The sequence below is a fragment of the Cydia pomonella genome, chromosome 14 (assembly GCF_033807575.1).
Source record: "Cydia pomonella isolate Wapato2018A chromosome 14, ilCydPomo1, whole genome shotgun sequence".
In the NCBI taxonomy this organism is placed as follows: Eukaryota; Metazoa; Arthropoda; class Insecta; order Lepidoptera; family Tortricidae; genus Cydia; species Cydia pomonella.
Window position 1 is genome coordinate 8,538,260 of NC_084716.1, and position 24,496 is coordinate 8,562,755.

Below are 24,496 nucleotides of genomic sequence, written 5' to 3' on the forward strand. Positions count from 1 at the left end.
GTTTGCCGACAGTCATATGCAGTCGGACCAAGCTAAGTCTGCAAGCTACGTGGTTGTAATGACGAAATGTGGGAATGTGGTCAAATTTCTTTGGAAATATGACGTTCATAATATGACTTTACACTTCGTCGTATAAAAGTCGGTATACTTAGAGTTAGCTTAGATGGATTCCGTCATCTTTCTAGCGCTGTCCCGGCTTCTTGCGCCACAGCTCATAGCAAGATAAATAAAAATTTAAAGATGATATACTTTAATGTAAAAATATTAATAGTTAAATGGCGATGATAGTAGCGCGATCACGCAAAAACGGCTGAACTTCATAAAATAATCATAAAGAAAGTTGGAAGTATTATAGATACTAGGATATTCAACGAATTTTAACGCTGACGAAGACGCAGGACATGCGGTTTAAACGATGTAAATAAATAAACAAGAGCATATCGGGCCATGCTCAGAGTAGGGTTCCGTAGTTACTCTTCCGTCACAATAAGCTAAACTGGAGCTTAAAGTATAGTAGATTATTAACCAAGGGATGAACTGTGGATAGTACGTCTTTTTACTATAAAGGGGAAACTTTTTGCGATAACTCAAAAACAGCTGAACTGATCATGTCCGCTATAGTTTTCATTTAATGTCTTTCTTGAGCTCTACTTCCATGATTTCTTTCATATTTTTTGACCTATGGTTCAAAAGTTAGAGGGGGGGAGGGGGGACACATTTTTTTTTTCGTAGCTATTATCTCCGAATATATCCACTTTATCAAAAAATGTTTATTGAAGACCCCTATTCGTTTTGAAATTCAATCGATATCCCACGCTGTAGGGTTGAAGTACAAAAAAATCACCCCACTTTAAGTGTAGGGGAGGTACCCTAAAAAATATTTTTTAGATTTTATTTTACGACTTTGTCGGCTTTATTGATTTATATATCCATGCCAAATTTCAGCTTTCTAGCACTAATGACCACGGAGCAAAGCCTCGGACAGACAGACAGGCAGACGGACATGGCGAAACTATAAGGATTCCTAGTTGACTATGGGACCCTAAAAACCGGACAAGTGCTAGTCGGACAGTTCCATAAAAAAATTACTTATTTTTTACTTTATTTTTATTTTTTACTAATTTAAATTTACTAATTAATTTTCAGCTTTTTCCCTGTACTTGTAGTATAAGAAAATACATATAACTTGCCAAATTTCATAGTTCAGTACCCCTAGTGTAAATATTTTCGACAGCGAAACGTGACGTACGCGTTTGCGTTAAGTGTCATTTTGTATGAGATTTTTGACTTTCCAAAACGTCCCCCTTGGCGCGCTGTTCAAAACCCATACAAAATGAGACTAAACGCAAACGCGTACGTCACGTTTCGAAATCGAAATTATTTACACTAGGGGTACTGGTTCAACGGAAAGTATCCTTTACATTTTGATTCCCCTGAGAATTTCGTAAGTCGTAATATATGTTTTTTCCGGCATAAACGCTCGTATCCTTTTTTTTGCGTAAACGTGGAAGTTTGATTTTTTCACAGATTCCAGTAAACTTGAGTATATAGTTTTAATTTCAACTCGATACATCCACGCGTACCCGAGATAAATGATCTTGACAGACAGAAGGAGGGACGGACGGAGGACGGACAACAAAGTGATTTCATAAGGGTTGCGCTTTGTCCTTTTGAGGTACGGACGGAACCCTAAAAATGTTTATTTATAAACGTGTGTCAATTTTAACAAGCCTTAGATGATTCTGTATCCCGTAAAACCACCCAACTATATTCCATTACTAGATTATTACAAGTATAGTCCAACAATACCAATCTTCTTGGTTTTGGGTGCTTGCCTGAGTTTTTCTTCCTTTTATGAAAATATGTTGCCTTCAAGCTTTTTGATCATTGGGTGGGTCGACGGCCCATCATTATGATATTTGTAGGCAAAATTAAAAAAATTACAAAAAATGTCTACAAACATTTTACTTGACAGTTGCTCCGTATAAAAATGAACTGTCATACGGACCGTCATTCGACTCGAGAGGTATACATTTCAAGGGGATTTATAGTACGTGTCATCCACGATGACGCGCAGATTTGTCAAATCTAACCTTTAATAACATAATAATACGACTAAAGGCACGCGTCTTCGTGAATGACACGACCTATAAACTTTATTTATACCACGCAAATGGCAAACAAGCGTGCGGCCCTCCTGATGTTAAGCAGTATCGGTAGCCTATGTACGCCTGCAACTCCAGAGAAGTTACATGAGCGTTGCCGATCCTAACACTGCACCCTCGTTGAGCTCTGGCAACCTTACTCACCGGCAGGTACACAACACTATGACTAGGGTCTAGTGTTATTTGGCTGCGGTCTGTAGGGTGGAGGTACTTCCCCAGTTGGGCTCTGCTCTAGATCTGGAATGATATCCGCTGTGCAGTGCCCTACCACACACAGTGAGATGACATTCACAGTGCCCATACCTCTATTTTGGACGTAGTTTAAGGATATACCCGGATCCGCTTTCGACTCTAGTGGACTTACACGCGCGTTGTCGACCTTTTAAGCCGACATGGGTCCATTGTCTGTGTTGGTAAATAGAGGCCCTACTATAGCCAAAATAATACATCCTGGTCATACATATTTTATAGCAAAGTCGTTCGCTTCTTTCCTGTAGACATCGTAAATTTAAGGGAACCTAAAGCCAATTTTAAAACGGCACGTTTACAGGCGGGGTAACTTTTTTCAATACCTGAGACTATAAGAGAAATAAGAAAAACGGGATATAACGTTATTTTATTACACACAGAAGTGACCTTTTTCTACAATGGGTTTGACTTGTTTGCGTCTTTCCTGTAGACATCGCAAATTTAAGGGAATCTAAAGCTAATTTTACGCGGCATCTTTACAGGCGGGATAATTCTTTTCAATACTTGAGACTCAAATAAGAAAAACAAGGGAAATCTATGTACCAGAGACGTTATTTTATTGTCCACAGAAGTGACCTTTTTCTACAATGTATTTGACTTGTATGTATCTTTCCTGTAGACATTGCAAATGTAAGGGAATCTAAATACATTTTTCAGTACTTGAGACTCGAATTAAGAAAAACGGGATATGTACCAAGTCCTTAACTTTTACTGTATTGACACAGAAGTGACCTTTTTTTAAAATGTTGACTTTGGGAACATTGTGAAATTGTGGATTTATATTTATTAGTCTCACTTACCGACTCATGTTTCTTCTCATTGTGGTAGCCGCCATGTTTCTCCTCCTCCGCCGAATCTCCCTCCTCCTCGAAGAACTCTACGTTCTTCTCATACTCCTCCTTTTTGTGGATGTCGTGGCTTCCTTTCGTGCTGTGTCCTTTGGAGTGTTTGCCTGATTCCTCGTACTGCAGTCAAATAGAGTTGAGAATGGGATAGTATGAAATGGAACCATTTTATTATTTAACCAGCAGGGGTAAGAAAACTGTCTGTGTTGCTTTGGGATCACTAGCGCTTTGGAAGTGATTTTTAGGTTAAACAAATAGTCCGCAAACCAGGAACTTAAAAAAAAATTGTCATCACCTCCCGGCCGATACTTTGTCAGATGTTTAGATGCTATCATGAATTAAAAAAAAACCGTCAGTCGGTTGTATCGCGGTGGAAAGAACGTCAGCCGGTCGCATGAACATAAGCGCTTTATCTTTTTATGATTCCTGACGCTGTCTGATGAATTCCATCAGGCGTTTTGGATCACGCATAACGCATACTTTGCGATAAGGCACGTATTTTTTACATGTTCATGTGACCAGCTGACGGTCTTTCCACCGCGATACAACCGGCTGACGGTTATTTTTAATTCATGATAGCATCTAAACTATCAACTGACAAAGTATTAGCCGGCAGGCGATGACTGACGATATATGCTCCTGGCCCGCGGTCGAAAATGAGCGGCCATTTTTCCATAACTAGACTAGACTGGACTGTTTCCTGGAGACAAGGCTTCGAGCATTTTCACATTGTCCGTTCCGATATCGGATGTCGGATGTGCTTTGGAGAAAAACAGCTGCTAGAAATGCCCTATGGCATCATAAGTCCGTTTATTTTTAATAAAATGGCACTTTTTTACTTTTTGATTCTTTTTAGTTGTATCCAACATCTGATACCGGATTAGATAATGTAAAAACGCTCTAAGAGTCTTGTTAGAATGGAATTCAAAAGAGTGTTTAAGACGATATAAAAACGAGATTTTCGATACCTGCGTTTTGGAGCTATAAAGACAACTGCTGCTGGCGCAACTAGATATCGAAAATCTCGGTTTCGTTCTCGACTGCTTCTTCGGCTAAAATACCTATTTGAAAATATTTGAATTGTGCTCTATAAACTAATTAATTTAATAATGTTTCACTATTTGTTGCTGTGTGCAGGCATGGCGCAACATTGGGTAGCGATATTACTACGGCGGAGTTGATGTCGCCTCTATATCTGTCAATTTCCTTGATAAAATGAGTGACGTTCGCATTACTGACGCGACTTTTACGTTTAATCCGCCACTCATTGTATCAAATAAATTGACAGATACAACGGCGGGGTTGTCGTTGAGATTCAAGATGGCGAAGACGTCTCGAAAATATTTTTTTGTGTATTGCTCATTAATATTGTTTAAAGTGTAATATTGATAGCTTATTATGCAGTAAACTATCGTTGCTTTAACACGGCAATCCATCGTGCCTAAGTATCCAGCCAGATCAGCGGCCAGCTATCTGTTTACTAAAAGCAATTACCGAAGAACGTCATGCTCTACGAGTACCTACATTTAAGTTACTACTGAACAACGACACTTGATATTGGCAAAATCATTATAGATTTGATGGAGGCCATATTTTAAAAGAAGAAGATTCAACGGCGGCATCTACGTAAACCAATCATGTCGTAGCATAATATGTAGCAACTTTTTCAAAACTATGCTGGCAGCGAGCGGCAGGAACAGAAACATAAGCAAAGTGTGAACGGCGGCGTAATAACTGTGATTAGGGTGTGCATCTAGCGTCTAGCCTAGCATGGTGAGAATGTTCGCTGCAATGGGTACGGTCTTGGTAGCTCAGATGGCAGAGCACTGTACTAAATAGTGATCGAGTGGTTGTGGATTCAAGTCCCACCCAAGACAGTGAATTTTTCCACGTTTAATTTAAGTAGATAGTCTTTCTTGCGCGCGAATTATCTGTTGCGGTGAGATGTAGAGACCCCGTTAGTTAGTGCGTACCTTAGCATGTTTCTTGCCGTGTTCCTCGTGAACGTGCTCCCCGAAGTGACCGGACTCGTCATGGTGCTCCTTGTTATGGCCTCCGTGGTCTTCATACTTGCCAAGATGGTCCTCTTTGTCGTGATGCCCCTTTTTGCTCTTTGTATCCTTATGAAGCCCCTGTTGAAAAAAATAAAAATAAAAATAAAAATGTAAAAAATAATACACACCAAAAAAAAATATATATATGAGTATACCTTGGTACAGTCAGCATCAAAAGTAACGGACTAAACCACGCTTCAAAAGTATCTACCATTCTGTAACAGCTTAACAAAAAGTGATGGTTCTATATGTAGAACAATGAAGACTGTAAAAGATATACTTTATAACGTGAATTTTAGAGATTTATCTATATTTGGAAAAGTTATCCGGAATATCAGTTACTTTTGACGCGTTGTTTCATCCGTTACTATTGATGCTACCATCAATATCGAACGTAATTAAATACGACGATGGCCCAGTGGGTAGTGAGTGGGTAGGAAGGGGCCTATGAAGCCGATGGTCCTGGATTCGAATCCCGGTAAGGGCATTTATTTGTGTGATGAACACAGATATTTGTTCCTGAGTCATGGGTTGTTTCTTTATATATAAGTATGTATTTATCTATATATGTATGTATATCGTTGCCACAGTACAAGCTTTGCTTAGTTTGGGGCTAGGTCGATATGTGTAAGATTGTCCCCAAATATTTATTTATTTTTAAACATAAACAAAATAGCTTCAATAATATTGCATTGTAGGCAGATATCGCAAGTAGGCCTATACAAGAGTAAGGTTAGATATTGTTAAAAACCTATAAAACGGTTTTGTATGTATGTAAAGTTCTGATTCCGGCTAGTAATGATTTTAAAATATCAGGGGGCCAACCGCGAAACCGAAGTTCGCAAATTGCGGGGATCTTTCTCTTTTAATCTCACTGAGACGTAATTAGAGTGACAGAAACAAATGCCCGCAATTGATGAACTTCGATTTTCGCGGTGATAGCCCCTGAGCATACTGTCTACTCGTTTTCCTTGACAATAGTCGTGTTTAGATATAATTGAGCACTATGACGCTCGCACTAAACAGCAAACATGGCCATATTATTGTTATACACCGATATTCAAATGAATGCTATGTTTGTCGAGAAATCCTTTGAAATGTTTAATATATGCATATTCGATGTATAATTGGCACCCCGTACAATACAGGGTCATAATTGACTTCTGAAGTTCTCATTACTTCGAGTTCCCTCTTGTTAGTAGGTATTTGTGGATACAGGATGCCTCTGCTGTTGGGGTTATAAAATTTGAGAATAAAGTTTATAAATGAATATCTATCGATTATTAACTATAATTAAATTAAGTAATTCAAGAGTCAGACTCCAGCCACGTTTTTCTATGCAATTTTTCTCTGCAGCTACATATATAATTACATCGCTCAACAAAGTTTAAAGTTTTATAATATTTTCAATAGTAGCTGTAAGACGAATGGATATCCTTGTCTTCTATGCTTTTTTGTAAAAAAAAAACAAATGGCGCCAATATTTAATAATTTATAATATATTTCCCATATGCAGTGAGCCATTATAACAATACACGAGTATTGCATATTGGGTCGAAATTTCGACTACCTATTTAATAATAGTACATTACGATACAAGTGTAAATATAATTTACAGTACATATGGGGCTACTTTTTAGCACTAGTGCGAGAAGTAGCATATTACGTTACTGTGTCGAACATTTAAAGGGCCATATGTACTGTAAAACGTTGTACGATACATGTGCGAATAGGTAATTCGCTACTCGTGTCGATTTAAAACACTCCCTTCGGTCGTGTTTTAATTTATCGCCACTCGTTTCGAATTTCCTATTTTTCGCACTTGTATCGTAATGTACTATTAGGTAATGAGTTTTTCAATGTCATCAGTTACGTTACTTACGTTGTTATGCGTGGTAGGGCTATGGTAGTGATATGGATAGGTACTACCTTTTAAGTATCAGACGGACAGCATAGAATTAATTACTAATAGAATCCATTCAATTAATTTTAAAAATGATAGTTTAGATTGAAAACGAGAAATGATTTTTCTATTTTAATGCCCGATGCCAGAAGCACCCTGTAGTTATTTACAACCCTCTCTATCTTTTGTTATATTATGACAAAGGTCCAATAGCTAAACTATTGAGAAATCGAATCTAAACTGAACGCCTGCGCAAATGTCCCTGTAAATGCACTACTCGCAAATTGCAAATGCATATCAGAGATATGATAAAAATAATGATCTTCCTACTAAAAATAAACTAACTTATCTATTAAATAAAACTAAAAAAATAATACTAAATAAATCTTCCTACTTATATCATTATATGTCATATCTTTATTCTTTCTCTTGTAACAAAAGGCGACGCTTATGTTTTGTTCTAAATTGCTTAGTTTAATATGTTTTTTACATAACAACATGCGTAATATCATTACATTGTCCGAAAAAAAACGGGCAAAAACACTGTATGCGCTTTCAATGTTCTGAAACTAAAAATTTAACTAAAGTTAAAAACAAATTTAATTTGGGTTCGTAAATTTTTCTGAGTAGCCTAATTAAAAATATCTGTAATGGAAACAAGTATAAAACTTTTATGATACGAAATTTTGCTAAAAAATTAATTGATCCTCTCCGATAATAAATAAAGAGTGTTGGATATTGGACCGAATCCTAGCAACGCAGCTGCCAAAAGGTACCTTGTAAAATAACAATAAAATTGTTTAAATAACAATTAGCTCTATGAATGTTTGGCACGTTCATGATCTCAATATTTAAGCCTACTATCTATTGTATAACGCGAGACCGTCAATGTTTTTAGAAGCGGTTGTGTCATGTGGACATAACAATGAGTGAATGTGCAAATATAATTACCAAAATATTAAAACGAGTTGAAAGTATAGATGGAATATTTAAAATCCCACACCTCATGATCATTTAATTTGTTTGGGCCATAAAAAAATCCGTCAGATATAACCTCAGCCAAAATACTGAAAAGGATTAACGTGAAATTGTAGTTTTGATACTTTTGATATTGAAGTTTTAGATGTTTTAGTCAAGGGAAAATACCATGGAAAATCACATGAAAACTTGCCTATATTTGTAAGGGCAAAAAAAACTAGTTTAGCTAGTTTTTTTGCCCTTAAAAAGTTGATGTTAGTTTGATAGAAAGAAATACGAAAACATGTTTAAATTTCATTTATTTTCTTATTATATTTATTATACTATAGCAGTATAATTTTAGTATAAAATAGCTAGTGATATAGCCGAGGGATTTGACTAGCAAAATTTCAATCAGAAGTATACTTTCAAAGTTATTGATGAAAAAAGTTAGAATCCGCTAGATCATCAGATCTTCCATCGCAAATTACGCGTGGCGGGCCATATTTTTTGTTCGTTTCTAATTTTCTGGCTTTACACGCCCTCTAACAGCCACACCCAATTTCGTGATGTTGCTAAAGCAGTTTTTTAAGAAAAGCTATTTGCAAAATATATTAGTATTAATATTCATTATATTTAATTAATAGAATCAGGCGTTACTTTGCGGAAATCCATGCTAATTAAAACAAGAAATATTACTTTGCTAATCCGCGAGAAAATAACGTGTTAGTCAATCAGTGCTAACCCGTTATACTTACTTGCGTATTTTTACATGCAATTAATGTTCCCACCCTCCCACCGCAAAAATAAATACGCAAATAAATATAACAACCCACCACCAAAAGTACAAAACTCGACACGTGTTTCGCCTCTCTATGAGGCATCCTCAGGAGATGCTGGAGATGTTGACGGTCTGACACCCGACAACTGACCAGTGACAACCGGGTGTCAGACCGTCAACATCTCCAGCATCTCCTGAGGATGCCTCGTAGAGAGGCGAAACACGTGTCGAGTTTTGTACTTTTGGTGGTGGGTTGTTATATTTATTTGCGTATTTATTTTTGCGGTGGGAGGGTGGGAACATTAATTGCATGTAAAAATACGCAAGTAAGTATAACGGGTTAGCACTGATTGACTAACACGTTATTTTCTCGCGGATTAGCAAAGTAATATTTCTTGTTTTAATTTTCATTATATTTTAAAGACTGCGGCCGTAGTTGATACATGGTTGGACGAAATCGGTTCGATAGAAAATTATTGCAAAGATTGGTCTTAAAGTCACCATTAAACGGTTCTATGTCCTTAGTTTTTGACTTATGGGTCTGGAATGAAAATCAAAATTTTAAAATATTCATACAGAAACCGCTAAAGACCAATATTACCTACACAAATAACCCATTTTTTCAATAGCTTTCTTATACCCTTTCAAGGCTCAGTGTAAAAAAAAGTCTTCTACTTTTTCTAATCAAAACGCGATACCGAATTATACCCTTAAACGGATCCCCACTATTTTTGTTACACCCTGTATTGCTGTCCCGCCCACTGTGCGAACGGATAGATAGCAAATGACACGTCAATGTACGAAATTAGTCGTGCTTAGCGTTCATACATTTACGTCCTTACTGTACACACACACACACAGATATTTTTTATTGTTTTACCTCGTAAGCCTTTTTGCCGTGTTCCTCGTGTTCTTCTTCGTGGGAAGAATGATGCTCCGAGCCGCGTCCTGGAACAAAATAGGTGTTTGTATCGTAATCCACTACAGATAAACAACTCTAAACTCAAAGATCTTTTTCACTTTTTTACATTATATGTATAAAAGTGGTAGTGCAAACTTAAATTAGACGTAGGTTTTAGTGCTATAAAACGATTCTGAAAGATTTTTTTAATTTAGTCTTAACTACCAGAGCATAATTTTTTTTTTCGTGCGGTAAGGTATTATTTTACAACATAGTGACAATTGTGACGTCGCGCAATTAATGTGACGTTTTGATTCAAAACAAAGTAGTGATACATCGCTTGCATAACTATTGTATATAGAAAAATAAAAGTAGTCTGTTTTTCATAACCTATTAAACCTATGGAACCTATGAAAGTGTGTTCATAGCTAAACTAACTACCCTCTGGTTATGCGGTCATATCAAAAATACAGGCGGTATTGTAATCTGCAGTAGCAGCCTTGTGTGTCAGTAGGTAACTATAAAAGGGGACCGGTCCCCAGGGGCCCATTTTTGGAACGGCATTAGTCTAATATTATTAATGTGTTGCCATGGTAACTTATACAATTTGACAGCTCGTGGACTAACAGTAGTCTAATACCGTTCAAGAAATGAGCCCCTGGCCGTTTACATTTAGAGTAACGTTATTTGGTTAAGGATGTAGATTCCTATACTATTAAACAGTACGAGGATTTGCGTATCACAGGATATAGGCTAACTGGCAATGGCATAATGCATCGCGACTGAATGCAATCACCCGGGCAGTCCGTCGCCTACGTTATGAGACGCTCTATTAGACTACATTTTCTCAGACTTATTTTGCTTCTACTGTATAAATAACTCACAGAAAGAGGTTTATACAGGACTAGCGACCTGCCCCGAGTACGCACGGGTTAACAAATTATACATTTTATACCTTCCTCAAGAATGACTGTGAAAACCGTATGAAAATCCGTTCAGAGCTTAGCATGCCAAGTTTCTTGCTTTCTGTCGGATGAGATCATTCTTTTGATATCTGTTAGGGATGGTAGCCGTACTTAAATCATATCTATTTACATTTAATAGAAGAGCTTTCGTAAAATTAACAAATCATACCCGTCCTTAGGGCAAAACCTGACCCGTAAAGTTATGTAACAAAACAAGACCTTACGCAACGTTAATCAGATCATTTTACGCTGTAATGTGATTACATTGAAAGTGTAACAATGGAAAGTACCAGATCAGCTATCAATCATTTGAACCATTTCACTCGGTTTACAACTGTACCTGTTGTTATAATTGATATGGCTAAGCATCAATTTCAGCAGCACAGAATATACCGGGTGTTTCCTGTAACACGAGCAAATAATTAAACCATAGATTGTACTCCTAAAATGATATAACTTATGATTAACAACTTTTAAAAATTATGAAATGTTTAGATTTTATCTTTTTCATACAAATTTAATATTATTTTCAATGTACGCTGACATCAGTGTGTTTGACGTTGCTTGTCACGCTTTAAACGTAACCAAATTCGCAATACATTGCGCCTTAGAATTAACTTCAATGTGTAATAAAAATTAAAATATGAGTTATTTTTAAAATTCGCTGAACAAATGTTGATCAGTTTGAGGAGTACAGTCTACAGTTTAATTTATTGCTCCTGTTACAGGAAACACCCGGTATAACAGTACTACCGTACAAAAATGACACTTCCTACAAAACCGAAGTTTGACAACGATTCTGGGACGAATCATGCTTTCTCTTTCTAACACATGGCACTAACCCTTTCAGCTATTTAGGGTTGTCAAATTCAAGTCATTATCTTATCTGTGGTTGTGCACGCAAAGGAGACGTCAAGTTGTGCCAACCCTAATAATTGCTCGGAGCAATACTGAGCCGAACGGAGCCGAAAATGACCGAGGAGGATTGTCGCCCCACGGCCCCACTGCACTGGCGCAAGCAAAGGCAAAAGGAAGGTGTGTGATTTTAGTCCATCTATGTTAATAGGTAGCTAATATGTAAGTAGTTTAAGTAAATAAACCATTTTTAAATAAGCAATAAAAATGTCAACTCCAAAACACTCCCTAAAAATCCCCTCATGTCTCCGTTGTTTGCTTTATTTTCGAATCTAGAAATAAATAAGAACAGTAGATAAATTAGCTGAGAATCCCACTCAGGAAAGTACAAAAGACGATGAATGAATGAGAGAATTGTATGAAGTATAGATACAAGTACGAGAGGTATAAAAGCGAGAACTGGTATGAATGAAAAATTAGCTAGGTACAGACTCTTGTCGCTTATTGATAATCGGGTTAATAGATCTAACTACAGACGCCATCATCATGAGAGCGGCCACGCATAGGTGCTCAAAAATATCTGAACATGCATTTTAAGAGGAAAGAGGTCGGCCGTTTCTCCATACAAACGTAGTTCCCATTTTCCTCTCTGGATATTGACATTTTGGAAAATATTTTTACACAATTTGATGTATATTAATCGTTAACATATGCCCCTACGTTTGATTTTTTTTGATTTTTGTATTATTATAAAAGTTGGAGCGAAAACCAGATTTCATACAGCATTTTAAATGCTTCTAACATTTTCTCACAAACAATAATTACAAACTTGAAAATTTACGTATAGGCATAGCTGTGGTTGATAGATTTCGTGCGGGTCCTCCACTTTCGTCTGAACCCCTTAATGCTTTGTCCAGATATTTCTGAACACCTTAGCCGCTCCGATATATCTGATGGCGACTTTACATCAGAAACGTATTAAATTGCACAGTGACACACACATGATATATATATGTACTTTTGTTGAAGATAGATCATATAAATACTTCATGTAAATTAAGTTGGTCACAGTAGAAATAGAAATCCATAGTTCGTCTTCAGAGATGTACCTATTGCACAAAACAAGCTCTGTATATGGTTCGAAGTTCGACCCCATCAATCCCATGGGGCATCTTTACCCTTTTGGTCTGACACGACGCGACGCTGTATCTGGCTGACGGTAATAATTAATTTCAAAGTCTGAACTATGTCTGAATGTTCCTGCTAATATGTTGCTAAATTATCTCCATGTCACCATTAAGTCTTAACCTTGGTCTGAATTAAAGATTATAATAATAATTAAGTAATTGAATCTGGGTAACCAAGAAAATACAAAATTGTCTACAGAACGCAGCTCGATGGTACCATAATATTGCATTGTCACCCAACTTAAATATGTATTTACAATTTTAGCTTCAATGGAAACCGGGAAGTGGGTCAAATTTACTTCCAAGATTTGATTACATTATTACGGAACAGATGGAACTAAATAAAAGCTTTTAAGAAAAGACGTTGAGTTTTAATAAAATACCTGCATGAAAGTTAATTCGTTTGGGGCTACAATAACTGCCCATGAAATACCTACGTGGCCGTATCAAAAATACAGTACAAGTTGGCACTAACATGTACAAGAAGATGTAACAGTGAACGACCATTTAGACCATCAACTATTTCAGTCAGTCTCGACAAACATAATTATAACTTTAACAGAAACTAGACCTGGGACCCCTAAGGCGATGCGAATTCGTTGGTTGCTCCGGTGTGCGACGAGAATACTTTCAGAGTTATTGAGGTAAAACTTCAAAACCCGCGCGATCGCCAAATCTCTCATCGCAAGTATCGCGCGGCGCACCCTTTTAACTGAGATCTATTTGTGCCTTGGGGCATCCCAAAATGCGTCTGCGAGAATAACACTAAAGTGGGTACAACTCTAAATCTAATTCAAATCCAAAATGTAAATGCCACCCATAAGCTTCATCTTCACATTGACAGCGCACACATACAAGAGAGGTATGGGCATTGTGAATCAGTGAGTGGTCTGGATGTCATCTCGCTTTGTGTGGTAGGGCACAGCACAGCGGATGTCATTCCAGATCTAGAGCAGAGCCCAACTGGGGAAGTACCTACACCTTACAGAAACCGCAGCCAAATAACACTAGACCCTACTCATAGTGTTGTGTTCCTGCCGGAGAGTAAGGTTGCCAGAGCTCAACGAGGGTACGGAGTGTTAGGTTGGCAATACGCATGTCACTCCTCTGGAGTTGCAGGCGTACATAGGCTACGGAGACTGCTTACCATCAGGCGAGCCGTGTTTGTTTGCCACCGACGTAGTATACAACTCGTATTTTAACGAAACTCGTAGGTATAAAAAACTGAAGAGATTTTTTTGTTTGTTGGAAGAATTTTTTGTCAAATAACTTTTATTGTATAAAATATTATTCTCAATGTATTTATAAGTCCGTTTTTTTTTTCTCGTCTCGAATAGTGAAAACGATTTTTTTAACGTTTTATAACGTGTTATTTACATTTATGACAAAAAAGTATAAAATTCAGTTCAAAATAAAACAACAAGCGATCGGATGCTTATTCAAATACAGTTACGTCAGGTAATGACATTGAGGATGCTCATTTCCACAAAAATAGAAAGTTAAGCGCGGTACGGACCATGATAACTAGGTAACAACCGTAACAAGATTTGCGTTGACGAGCCAAATCTACTTTCAATGGCCGCGACGATGCATTAAATCTACTCGATTCGGTTTCTTTTTCAGCGGACAAGTGTTTCTGAATGTTTTAATTGATTTTATATTTTTAATAGTCGTAAAAAAGCTGTAAGACAGCTCAATATAGTTTAATTGCGGCTCATCGAGTCTCTCGCCGAGTCTCGGCATCACTCAGATCCAATCGGAGAAGCGCGAGATGAGACGAAGAAGACCGAGGCCAGAAGGGAGCAGCATGCATGTTCAAAACACACACTCGTTCTTGGCCTGTCTTGGGGTGTCTCGACGGGTATACCAAATCTTTATAGAAATTTTACATTTATGATGACATTGGCTTAGCAAAGTCATGCATACTTAGGTTGATTTGCGTCTAATGGAATACTATTACCTATTTGTAATTGATCAAATAGACAAATAGCTTGCTACAGTACAATATTAGCATATTAATGGCTTCAGATAGACATTTAGCAATTTCCTATTTTAATTAGATCATCTTGCATCGTAACTTAACCTAAATAAAAGATGACACGCTAGAACTATCCGGGTCTGGGCCGACGCTTCCGACATTTTGTTTTCTATGACGGGTGATTCGTGATTACGTGACGCGTTCTATATAAAATTGAGGTGTCGGACGCCTCGGCCCAGACCCGTAACGTTCTAGCGTGAGTCATCCTTAAATCCTCTAAAAAAAGTCTGAAACTTTAGAGTACCTAGCTCCAGTCTAGATTTCTACAGGTGAAATCTCCAGATAAAATCTAAACTCATCAAAGCAACACTAATCGCAAGGCCGACATGTCGCAAACCAAGACGAACCCAATCCTTTCAAATCTACATTAACGTATTATTAGAAAACGGACTTTAGTAATCCAGAACCAATTGGTGTTTACTGATTAATTTCTTGCAGCTTGGCCTTTGATTTGCGGTGCACCGTAAAATGTGGTTGTAGTGTCGGCAAGTTTTTTTAATTTTTGTACTAATTTGCCGTGATGTTTGGTAATACTATGCTACGTTGGTAAATGTGCTCGAGGCGATATTATGCGTACGAGATAATTGCCAGTGCGCAATAAGAAAGTCGATGTGTGTAATGATCAATGCACACGTGTTTCAACCGTTTTAAACAAAACTTACATATTAATCTAATTTAAAATCTTAAAACACCAAAAGTGCAAATAAAAAAGTGCGGATTATCATACAAGTTCGATAAATATAATTAAAAAAAAAACGGGTTTAACATCTAGGATATGAGCTAAAAAAGATTCAATAAGTTCCACGTTTCGAGCAAGGGTGTTGAAAATTTGATAAAACAAAAGTAAACCTAAGACCTAATATATTTTTCTTTTGAATCATGAAAGTTATCAGAAATTAATAATTTATACAGTTATAATACGTACTTATCTTTTTATCGGACAAATTAATGTAGGTACGAGAAATTATGACACCAAGTTAGATACGTTAACATCATTAGGGCTAATATGGTCGGTGTTTTATCATCTGTCATCATGCCTGTCACGTTCTAACAAGTATGCAAGTGCGAGAGTGACGCATAAATGACAAGTGATAAAAATGCGACCATGATATATATGTCAATTTGTGATATGAAACTTAACTAGTAAATATTAGTCGGTATCTAAAATGTGATATGACTATCGCTTGAGAACATAGTTTAATTGGAGGGACGTTGTACACGAAGTAATAAATGTGCATCAAATATAACTTATTTGTTAAAATAATTTATTTTCCCTCTTAAAATACGTATATATCAAGACGTAATAGTTAACGGATTCGGATCCAAAAATTAAAGATCTTGGGTCAATCAGCAAATTCGGTATTGTTTAAATGAATTCTAATAGCTAAAAAAAGTAGATTTACGATGAGTGCACAAAGAAAATGAATTTAATGACTGTATTATTTAAAAAAAACTGCCCCATAGTACAGGAATCAACGCTGAAAGCCCCGAAGACCTGAACTATAATCGCGAAATTCGAAGAAAATTGCGGGCAACTTTCTCTGTCACTCTAATTACGCCTTCACTGGAGTAAAAAAGAAAGATCCCCGCAAATTGCGAATTTCGCGGTAGGCCCTCTGATATTCCTCTTTTCTGACGCACCTCAATGCAAACGAGATGTATAAAAAGTAAGTTACGTCGATGTGAGCGAATATGTCAATATCAAAACTGGTGGTGGCCGTACTGATGTATTTTCAATTGTTTATAAATGTAATTATGTCATGCCATAGGATTTAAGATATTAATATAAATTTCATTAATTTAAAATATGATGAAACATTAGGATCATTAAAGTGTACGAAGCTAGGAATATTTAACGGAGCAATCCTTAATTAGATGATATTTGCTTTCGTTGCAATTCCCGCTTAGCATTATAGTTTTCTAATATCTCTATACAAGAACAACACCATAAAATAAATGTTTAGTTATAGTTATTTATATTTATGATTCTAAGCCTTATAAAAAACAAACTGGAAACAATTATCAATGTCATATTTTTGAACTTGGCTCGTACTCATCTTCGGTTGAGCTTGTCATGAAAAATACTTGAATTAATTGGCACAAATTATACGCCAAAAAACGATTTGCATTGTGAAAAATGTTAAATACCGACCTGGCCTGGACCCAGTTTTCGGTCATTATTGTCATGTTATTTACGCTTTCTCTCGCGTATTATTAATTTTCAGGTAAATGCCTACGGTTTTTACAGCTACAGCAGGTACCACAAGGTCACATGACCTTCCCAACTTTGAGAGAAAACTTAAACTTAGTGCTAATAAATAAATATTATAGGGACAATCTTACACAAATTGATTAAGTCCCACGGTAAGCCAAGAAGGCTTCTGTTGTGGGTACTCAGACAACGATATATATAATATACAAATACTTAAATACATAGAAAACATCCATGACTCAGGAACAAATATCTGTACTCATCACGCAAATAAATGCCCTTACCGGGATTCGAACCTAGGACCTTCGGCTTCATAGGTAGGGTCACTACCCACTAGGTCAGACCGGTCGTCAAGTGCTATAAGGCTCTTGCAAAGGTGGTGTAGAGAGGTGACAATGTATTTTTCTACTCTTCGAATTTAATGGTTGAATTACGACATCGTATACCAAACTGTAACCGCACTTTTTACTATGAGCTCCCGACTCCACCAGGTACTTCTTACGAAACGAAGTCAACAGTAATGAATTCGACCAATCGTGTAGTGTCGCCAAAAATAGAACAAAGGAAACCAATGCGCGAATTTCATGAACAAGAAGTTCGTTGATGTCTTTTGTACTATCTTTTTATCTGCTGAGATAGCTACATTTTTTTTTAAATTATTCAGGTTTTACAGTAGAAAAAAATGTACACAATAGTGATATAATCACGCTTTTTAATCTCGTACATTACTTAGCTTCATAGCCGAAACACGGTACCTACTTGAAAAGCTCTCTCATATAAATACTAATCAGGAATTCTAATTTCGAGGCCGCTTGACCTTATCGGGTTTAGGGCAAGTGGGTAACTTATTCTTTCGTCTTACATTACATTAACATAAGATTGGACTAGTGTTGGTTATGACTCGAGTCTTTTGACTCCTCTGCTTTAAGAGTCGAGTGTTTTTAGACTCATAATCAGAATTGAATTGAAACTCGAGCTCTTTTCATCTTTCTAGTGACCCGAGTCTTTTTTAGACAACTCTCATATTTACAATTCAAAATGCGTTGTCTTCATGTAAACTTCGTGGGTTAGGTTACGTACAGCATACAATAACGCTTATTTTTTTTACTACTACTAGCACCTAGATAAAACCTACAAAATTGTTGACGGAGTCTTTATTTGGAGGCTCGATTCCTTTTCTGTTGCGCTTAAAAAATACTCGATTCGGGGTTTAAACGACTTAGAAGGCCTACCGCGAACCACGTTCGACGTGTTGCCTCTCTGTCGCACTTGTAAATTCGTGCGTAAGTGTGATAGGGAGGCAACACGTCGAACGTGGTTCGCGGTAAGCCCTTTGAGGTTTTTTAGCGCTGTTTCGTAAAAACGAGTTGAGTTCTTCAAATTTAGACTCAAAAGACTCGAGTTGCTACCAACACTGGATTGGACATTGCTGACTGGCTGACTAGGCAAAATGTTTGAATCTGGAGTGTTAGACGCTTAAGCAGGGAAGAATAGCTTTGCGATCCTAACGAAATAAAGGTACTTTTTCTAGGAAATTCCATTTCGAGAGAAAACAAATACAAATTGTTTATTTGACAAATATAAGTTTAAACAGTGTTACATGTTATACTGACCTCCACACTAGGCATAGCCTGTCTCGTAGAGGAAACGTATTCCACTAACTAAATCGTAACAAATCACTTTGATTTTAATTTCATCGCTTCAGCTTTTTGAATTTCTGACGGCCGGTCTGGCCTAGTGGGTAGTGACTCTGCCTATGAAGCCGATGTTTCCGGGTTAAAATCCTGGTAAGGGCATTTGTAACGGATATTTGTTCCTGAGTCATGGGTGTTTTCTATGTATTTAAGTATTTATAAATATTTATATATTATATATATCGTTGTCTAAGTACCCTCAACACAAGCCTTATTGAGCTTACTGTGGGACTTATTTTTTTATTATTAGACTTTATTTATGTATGCTAGGTTTATAGGTTTCGCTATTATAATTTTTTTTTGTTTTTGCAAATTTTGAAAAAAAAAAGGAAAACCTATATTTCTAGTTTTTCATTTTGACAATAACATACTAAAAAAATATGGAGAATGGTAAATATTTAGAAGTAGAAAAACGTTTTCTCTTTTTGTATGGACGTTGGTATAATTCCCTCTTAAGAAATTTGTCTTAACAGAATCTTAGTCTGCTTATTATGGGTTAGTTAAGTTCATGTTCTTCTAGAAAACGGTCAAAGAGAAAGATAGTTCAATCCGGAAACCCGCATTGCTTTTTAGTATGCTGTCTCAAAGGCACAGCTCACCCCAGGACCCCAACTACTAAACGGAGCATATATGATCATTTCTATTTTAAGCTGTACAGTCAGCATCAAAAGTAGCGGATCAAATAACGTTTCATAAGTAAGTATCTACCATTCTGTAACAGCTTAACAAAAAGTGATGCCTTTAATATAGGATAACTAAGACTGTAAAAGGTGTACTTTTGAGCGCGAATTTTAGAAATTAATCTACATTTGGAAAAGTTATCCGGAATATCAAATACTTTTGGCGGGTTGTTTCATCCGCTACTTTTGATGCTGACTGTACCCCTAACATACATTTTTTATTTGGAATTTTATATCATTTTCCACTCAAAATCAAAATGGGGACATTATTTTTCTCAGTGAAAATAGAAAAAGCGCGTGATTCCCAGTAGAAATATTATGAAAAAATCCCAATTCTAACACAACTTTCGGACCCGGGTACGTCCTTAAACTACGGTCAAGAGAGAGGTATGGGCATTGTGAATGTCATCTCGCTTTGTGTGGGAGGGCACAGCACAGCGGATGTCATTCCAGATCTAGAGCAGAGCCCAACTGGGGAAGTACCTCCACCTTACAGAAAACCGCAGCCAAATAACACTAGACCCTACTCATAGTGTTGTGTTCCTGCCGGTGAGTAAGGTTGCCAGAGCTCAACGATGGGGGTTAGCGTCGGCAACGCGTATGTGCGCTACGGAGCCTGGTTACATCAGGCGGGCCGTATGCTTGATGCCACCAACGTTGTATAAAAAAAATTGTGACTGTCGCGATTTTTTTTTTAAATCTTTATTAAATAAAAGGGTTTTATCATGTTTGATGATGTCACCCCCATTGTTACAAATCAAAATCACAATTTTACCGTCGCTTAATTCCTAAATTATTGACAAGTTAAGTACAAATCTTTAGCTGTTTTAGACATACACTGCTGCATAGCTGTTTTAATTGTAGATCGTGTCATTCACGAAGACGCATGCCTTGATTCGTATTATCATGTTATTACAGGTTAGATTTGACAAATCTGTACGTCATCTTGGATGACACGAACTAATAAACAGGTCTGATTGTGGTCCAAAATAGATTAAATTTAAATAATAAAATTAATGTGCAACAATTTTATTATTAGGTAAGGCAAGGAGGGGTAAAACTATCACGGGGGCAAGACAAACACTTGTATGGTATCCTCATACTGTTTGTGTATACAGGGTGATTCATGAGACGTGAGCAGGACTAAGCCTACACAATCAGTAAATGTTAATGAATCGTTCACCATCATATTTAAGTAAAACAATCACGCTTTTTATCTGTTATTTAACTTTTTGTTAAGGTCAAATTTGATTATCTACAATTATGGACACCCTACAACACTTAATTAACAAAGATAAAACCTCTTTAACCGTTATGACAGCACTTTGATTATGAAGAAAATAAAATGTCACACGATACGATTTTATAAAAGTAACCACACTCCGATGAAATTCAATTTGTCACTTATTATGCATAAAACAAAGAGGGTGATCATAAATATCGTAAATAAAATAAAACTTTTTTTTAACAGTAAAAATTAAATTAACGTTAATCTCACAAATACTGGTACGAAACAGTTGCTGATAATTTACTGAATATGCAGGCTTGATCCTGCTCACGTCTCCTGAATCATCCGATATAGATTCCGACTATGGAATGAACTTCCATATTAAAGTTTTTACTGGGATAAAATAGTTACTTCAAATAAAGGAGTGCACACATTTTTTTGACACCCCAGGCCGGCCGGCAGTATGCTTGTTTGCCATCGACGCGGTATAAAAGAACGATAAAAAACTACAAGTTACGTGGGTTTTACGTGAGCTATTGTGGTTCTGGGTGTCAAATTGCCAAATTGATTGCTTTTCAATTGATTGCTGCAATTTATTTGAAATTTAGTTTCGCTATCATGAAACTTGAAGACTGAATACGATCATCTTTTGTGTGGTCGATTTGTCTGGTAAATCGAATTAAGATTTAGAAACAAGTTATGAATAGAATCTGTTACCTAAATGGCACTCAAAATGATTTAGGTATTATTTACTTTTAAAAAGGACTACTACTTTATGTAGTTTAGGTATTGTTTACTTTTTTTTTTACTTAAATGTAATAGTTTGATGGTTTCTTACTCAATCGACAGATACATTTGACATTAACTGATAGATTAACAGAAAGGATATTTTATAGCGAAATCATCGCCCAAAGGTAAATAAAATGAATGGGATTGGTCAAAAGTGTAAAAGGTGTAATATTTCTTTTTCATTGTATTTGTGAAGGTTAAAATGTTATAAAAAACCGACAAGTACATAAGTTACTAAAAATGCCAGAAATGTAAGTCAATACCCGAGGTTTATGAAGAACACCTGTAGGGCTAACATGGTCGGCTCTTTATCATTTGTAACCATGCTTGTCACATTCTAACAAGTATGTAAGTGCGAAAGTGACGGGCATAGCGACAAGTGATAAAAATGGATCCATGCTGCCACCGCTGAATTGTCTTTACCGATTAATCAATTGCGTTTTATTTTTCATCGATTCGGCTCCTACAAATAAAGATACGCTCATACTGTATTTAAATATATACGGTGTAACACGAGACACCCGAAAGATATTAACAGTGTGTTCCTGATCACAGTTAAAGACTAAAATGTCACATAAACTTTTCTGGAATTCGCTTACTTTCAGAGTTGACGCCAATTAAAAAAAAAACATCTTATTGTTACTCAGTGCAAAACGCTTTTTTGATGGCGCTGATGCCATTATGGGGCGTAGTTTAAATATTTTTACTGTTAGATATCAACAAATGACAAGTAACACTTTGCAAAACTACACGAAATTTACACGAGGTAGGTACACATAACATTTTATCCTTATTGTCGCCTGATAAATGAGTAAGTAGTTAAAATCTTTCCGGTTCCTCGAGTTACATCGTGTATATGAACCGACAACCATATGTCCCTTGATGTGTCTATAGTATCAAATAGTATTGACCAAGGCACATTAGCCTAAAACTTGTCGAAGATCTATAATAAGTAAGTGGAACATCTTCAACGCCTAGTAGATCTACGGCGCGGGTTTAAATTCGGCAATGAAAGCCAGCCTGCAGCCGATAAGATACAATCCCATCCACCACCGATTAATGCTTAAAGCATAAGGCAGGCTAACAAATTTGATATCTAAATCTAGCGGAACAAAGGTTAAATCAAACAGCTGTTTACCAAGTAATGGAGGGTAGGTTGTATACGTTATTTGATTTTCATTGAAGTCTGCTAGTCTACTTTGAACTTTAAACAATGAATAGTCTAAGTATGTTTTTGTGTGTCACCAAGGAAGCTTTCGATAATATCAAGCTGACAGTCCCTGTAGTAGGTCAGATTTGATCGCTGTTTATTAGCATAAAGTGTTACAACCCTTGAGCCTCAGTCAACCTAGAGTAGAATTTTTCCGAGAATAATCCATCATAGTTTTGACGTATAATCTTGGAAAATTCTTGAAAGAGTTTAAGTACCATTCCGAGAAGAACTTTAAGCCATTCTATCGATAAAATAAATACCGCTGCAGTAATATTCTAAGCTTTTTTTGTGGAGAGTTATTGCGTTATGTAATTTTTGAGGGATGCAAGGACGGATTTATAAATAAAAAATACATATTAAACATACATTTTATGTGATTACTCAAATATTCAGGAAAAATGTTATCCTCTTAATTATCGAAATAGTATCCAAAAATCTAAATATAAGAGTTATATAGTACCGAATATTTTGTCGATCTACTTTATCTTTAAAAACTAACTACTAATGAAATAGACAATTGAAAAAGCTAACAACTAAATAATTGTTATTACCAATTAAGTAGGAGGCATAAAAATAAATACTTTATAAGAGTTTTCATTTAAAAGTGCTTTTCTTTCGGGATTTTTCACAAAGAATCTTTGTAATACAATAGTAGTTTATGTGACTGCTACATAATAAAAGGCATTAAAATACACGAGTGTGGGTTTAAAAACGAACGAAGTGAGTTTCTTAATAGGATCACACGAGTGTTTTAATGCCTAATTATGTACATACACTATTTTATCTACACACATATTATTAACTTTCTATGATATATTCACTAACCCAAATTACAGGGCATCGTTGCTCTCTTGGCGGAACTCGCGGATATGTGGTGGCGTCACCGAAATATTTATATCTCTTATTTTACACGAAACTTTTGCTATAGTTACTTTAAAAACAACAAAATATATTCATATTATACTTAAAACTAATTAAAAGTTAAACTGTACGTCAAATGGCGGCAAGTGCAAACTTTTTTCACGCATGTCACGCATTCGTAGTTTTTTTTTTAAATTCAGAGACAAACTAGAGTCGGGGGCCTATTTCCGTATCATTCGATACAAACGAACATGCCAGATATGTCACAATTGTATGCGATTGACATTTCATGTCGAACAAAAACGCATCTCGACTGATATTAGAATAGAGGTCAAATGGAATTGCTTTTTTTCAGAGATGTTCCAAATTTGAAGTCATAACCAAATCGATTTGATGTAGTTATGAAGCAATTACAACATCATCACAGATAAGAAATTTCGTTGTAACAAAACAGTTTATCGTAATGTTGGCCATTATTTACGGATTTTGAAGGCATCATAGAGGGTTTATGATATGTGTGTAGATAAAGGATGTTTAAAAGTAGTCTAATTTATAAGACATGCAGTCATAAAGGCTTATTGGGCCCTTTTAAGGATCGGATATATATATGTGGGGGCTTAATTTACATTTCTCTTAATGGCCTTGGTTGGGTTGTTGGAAACATTTTCCAAAGCAAACTTTGATTTCATCTCTGATACTAAAATAACATGATAACATGTTTATTTTGTGTTTCACAAATAATATAATCTACAAGTATACTACAATTTTCATGTATTAAATAAAATAAATAGATACATGTTATAGGACATTTTTGCACATATTGACTAAGTCTCACAGTAAGCTCAATAAGGCTTGTGTTGAGGATACGTAGACAACGATATATTTGATATATGAATACATAGGAAACACCCAAGACTCA

The 24,496-nt window shown here is 36.2% G+C and overlaps 1 protein-coding gene across 1 annotated transcript in view; it reads right to left on the reverse strand.

The window, feature by feature from the left end:
• The window catches only part of LOC133524851 (heat shock protein DDB_G0288861-like), a 45,471-nt gene that overhangs the window by 16,129 nt on the left and 4,846 nt on the right, over positions 1 to 24,496 (reverse strand). Inside the window, 3 exon segments of the mRNA XM_061860999.1 lie at positions 3,215 to 3,379; positions 5,233 to 5,391; positions 9,835 to 9,902. Of these exon segments, the coding sequence (XP_061716983.1) occupies positions 3,215 to 3,379; positions 5,233 to 5,391; positions 9,835 to 9,902 (392 nt within the window).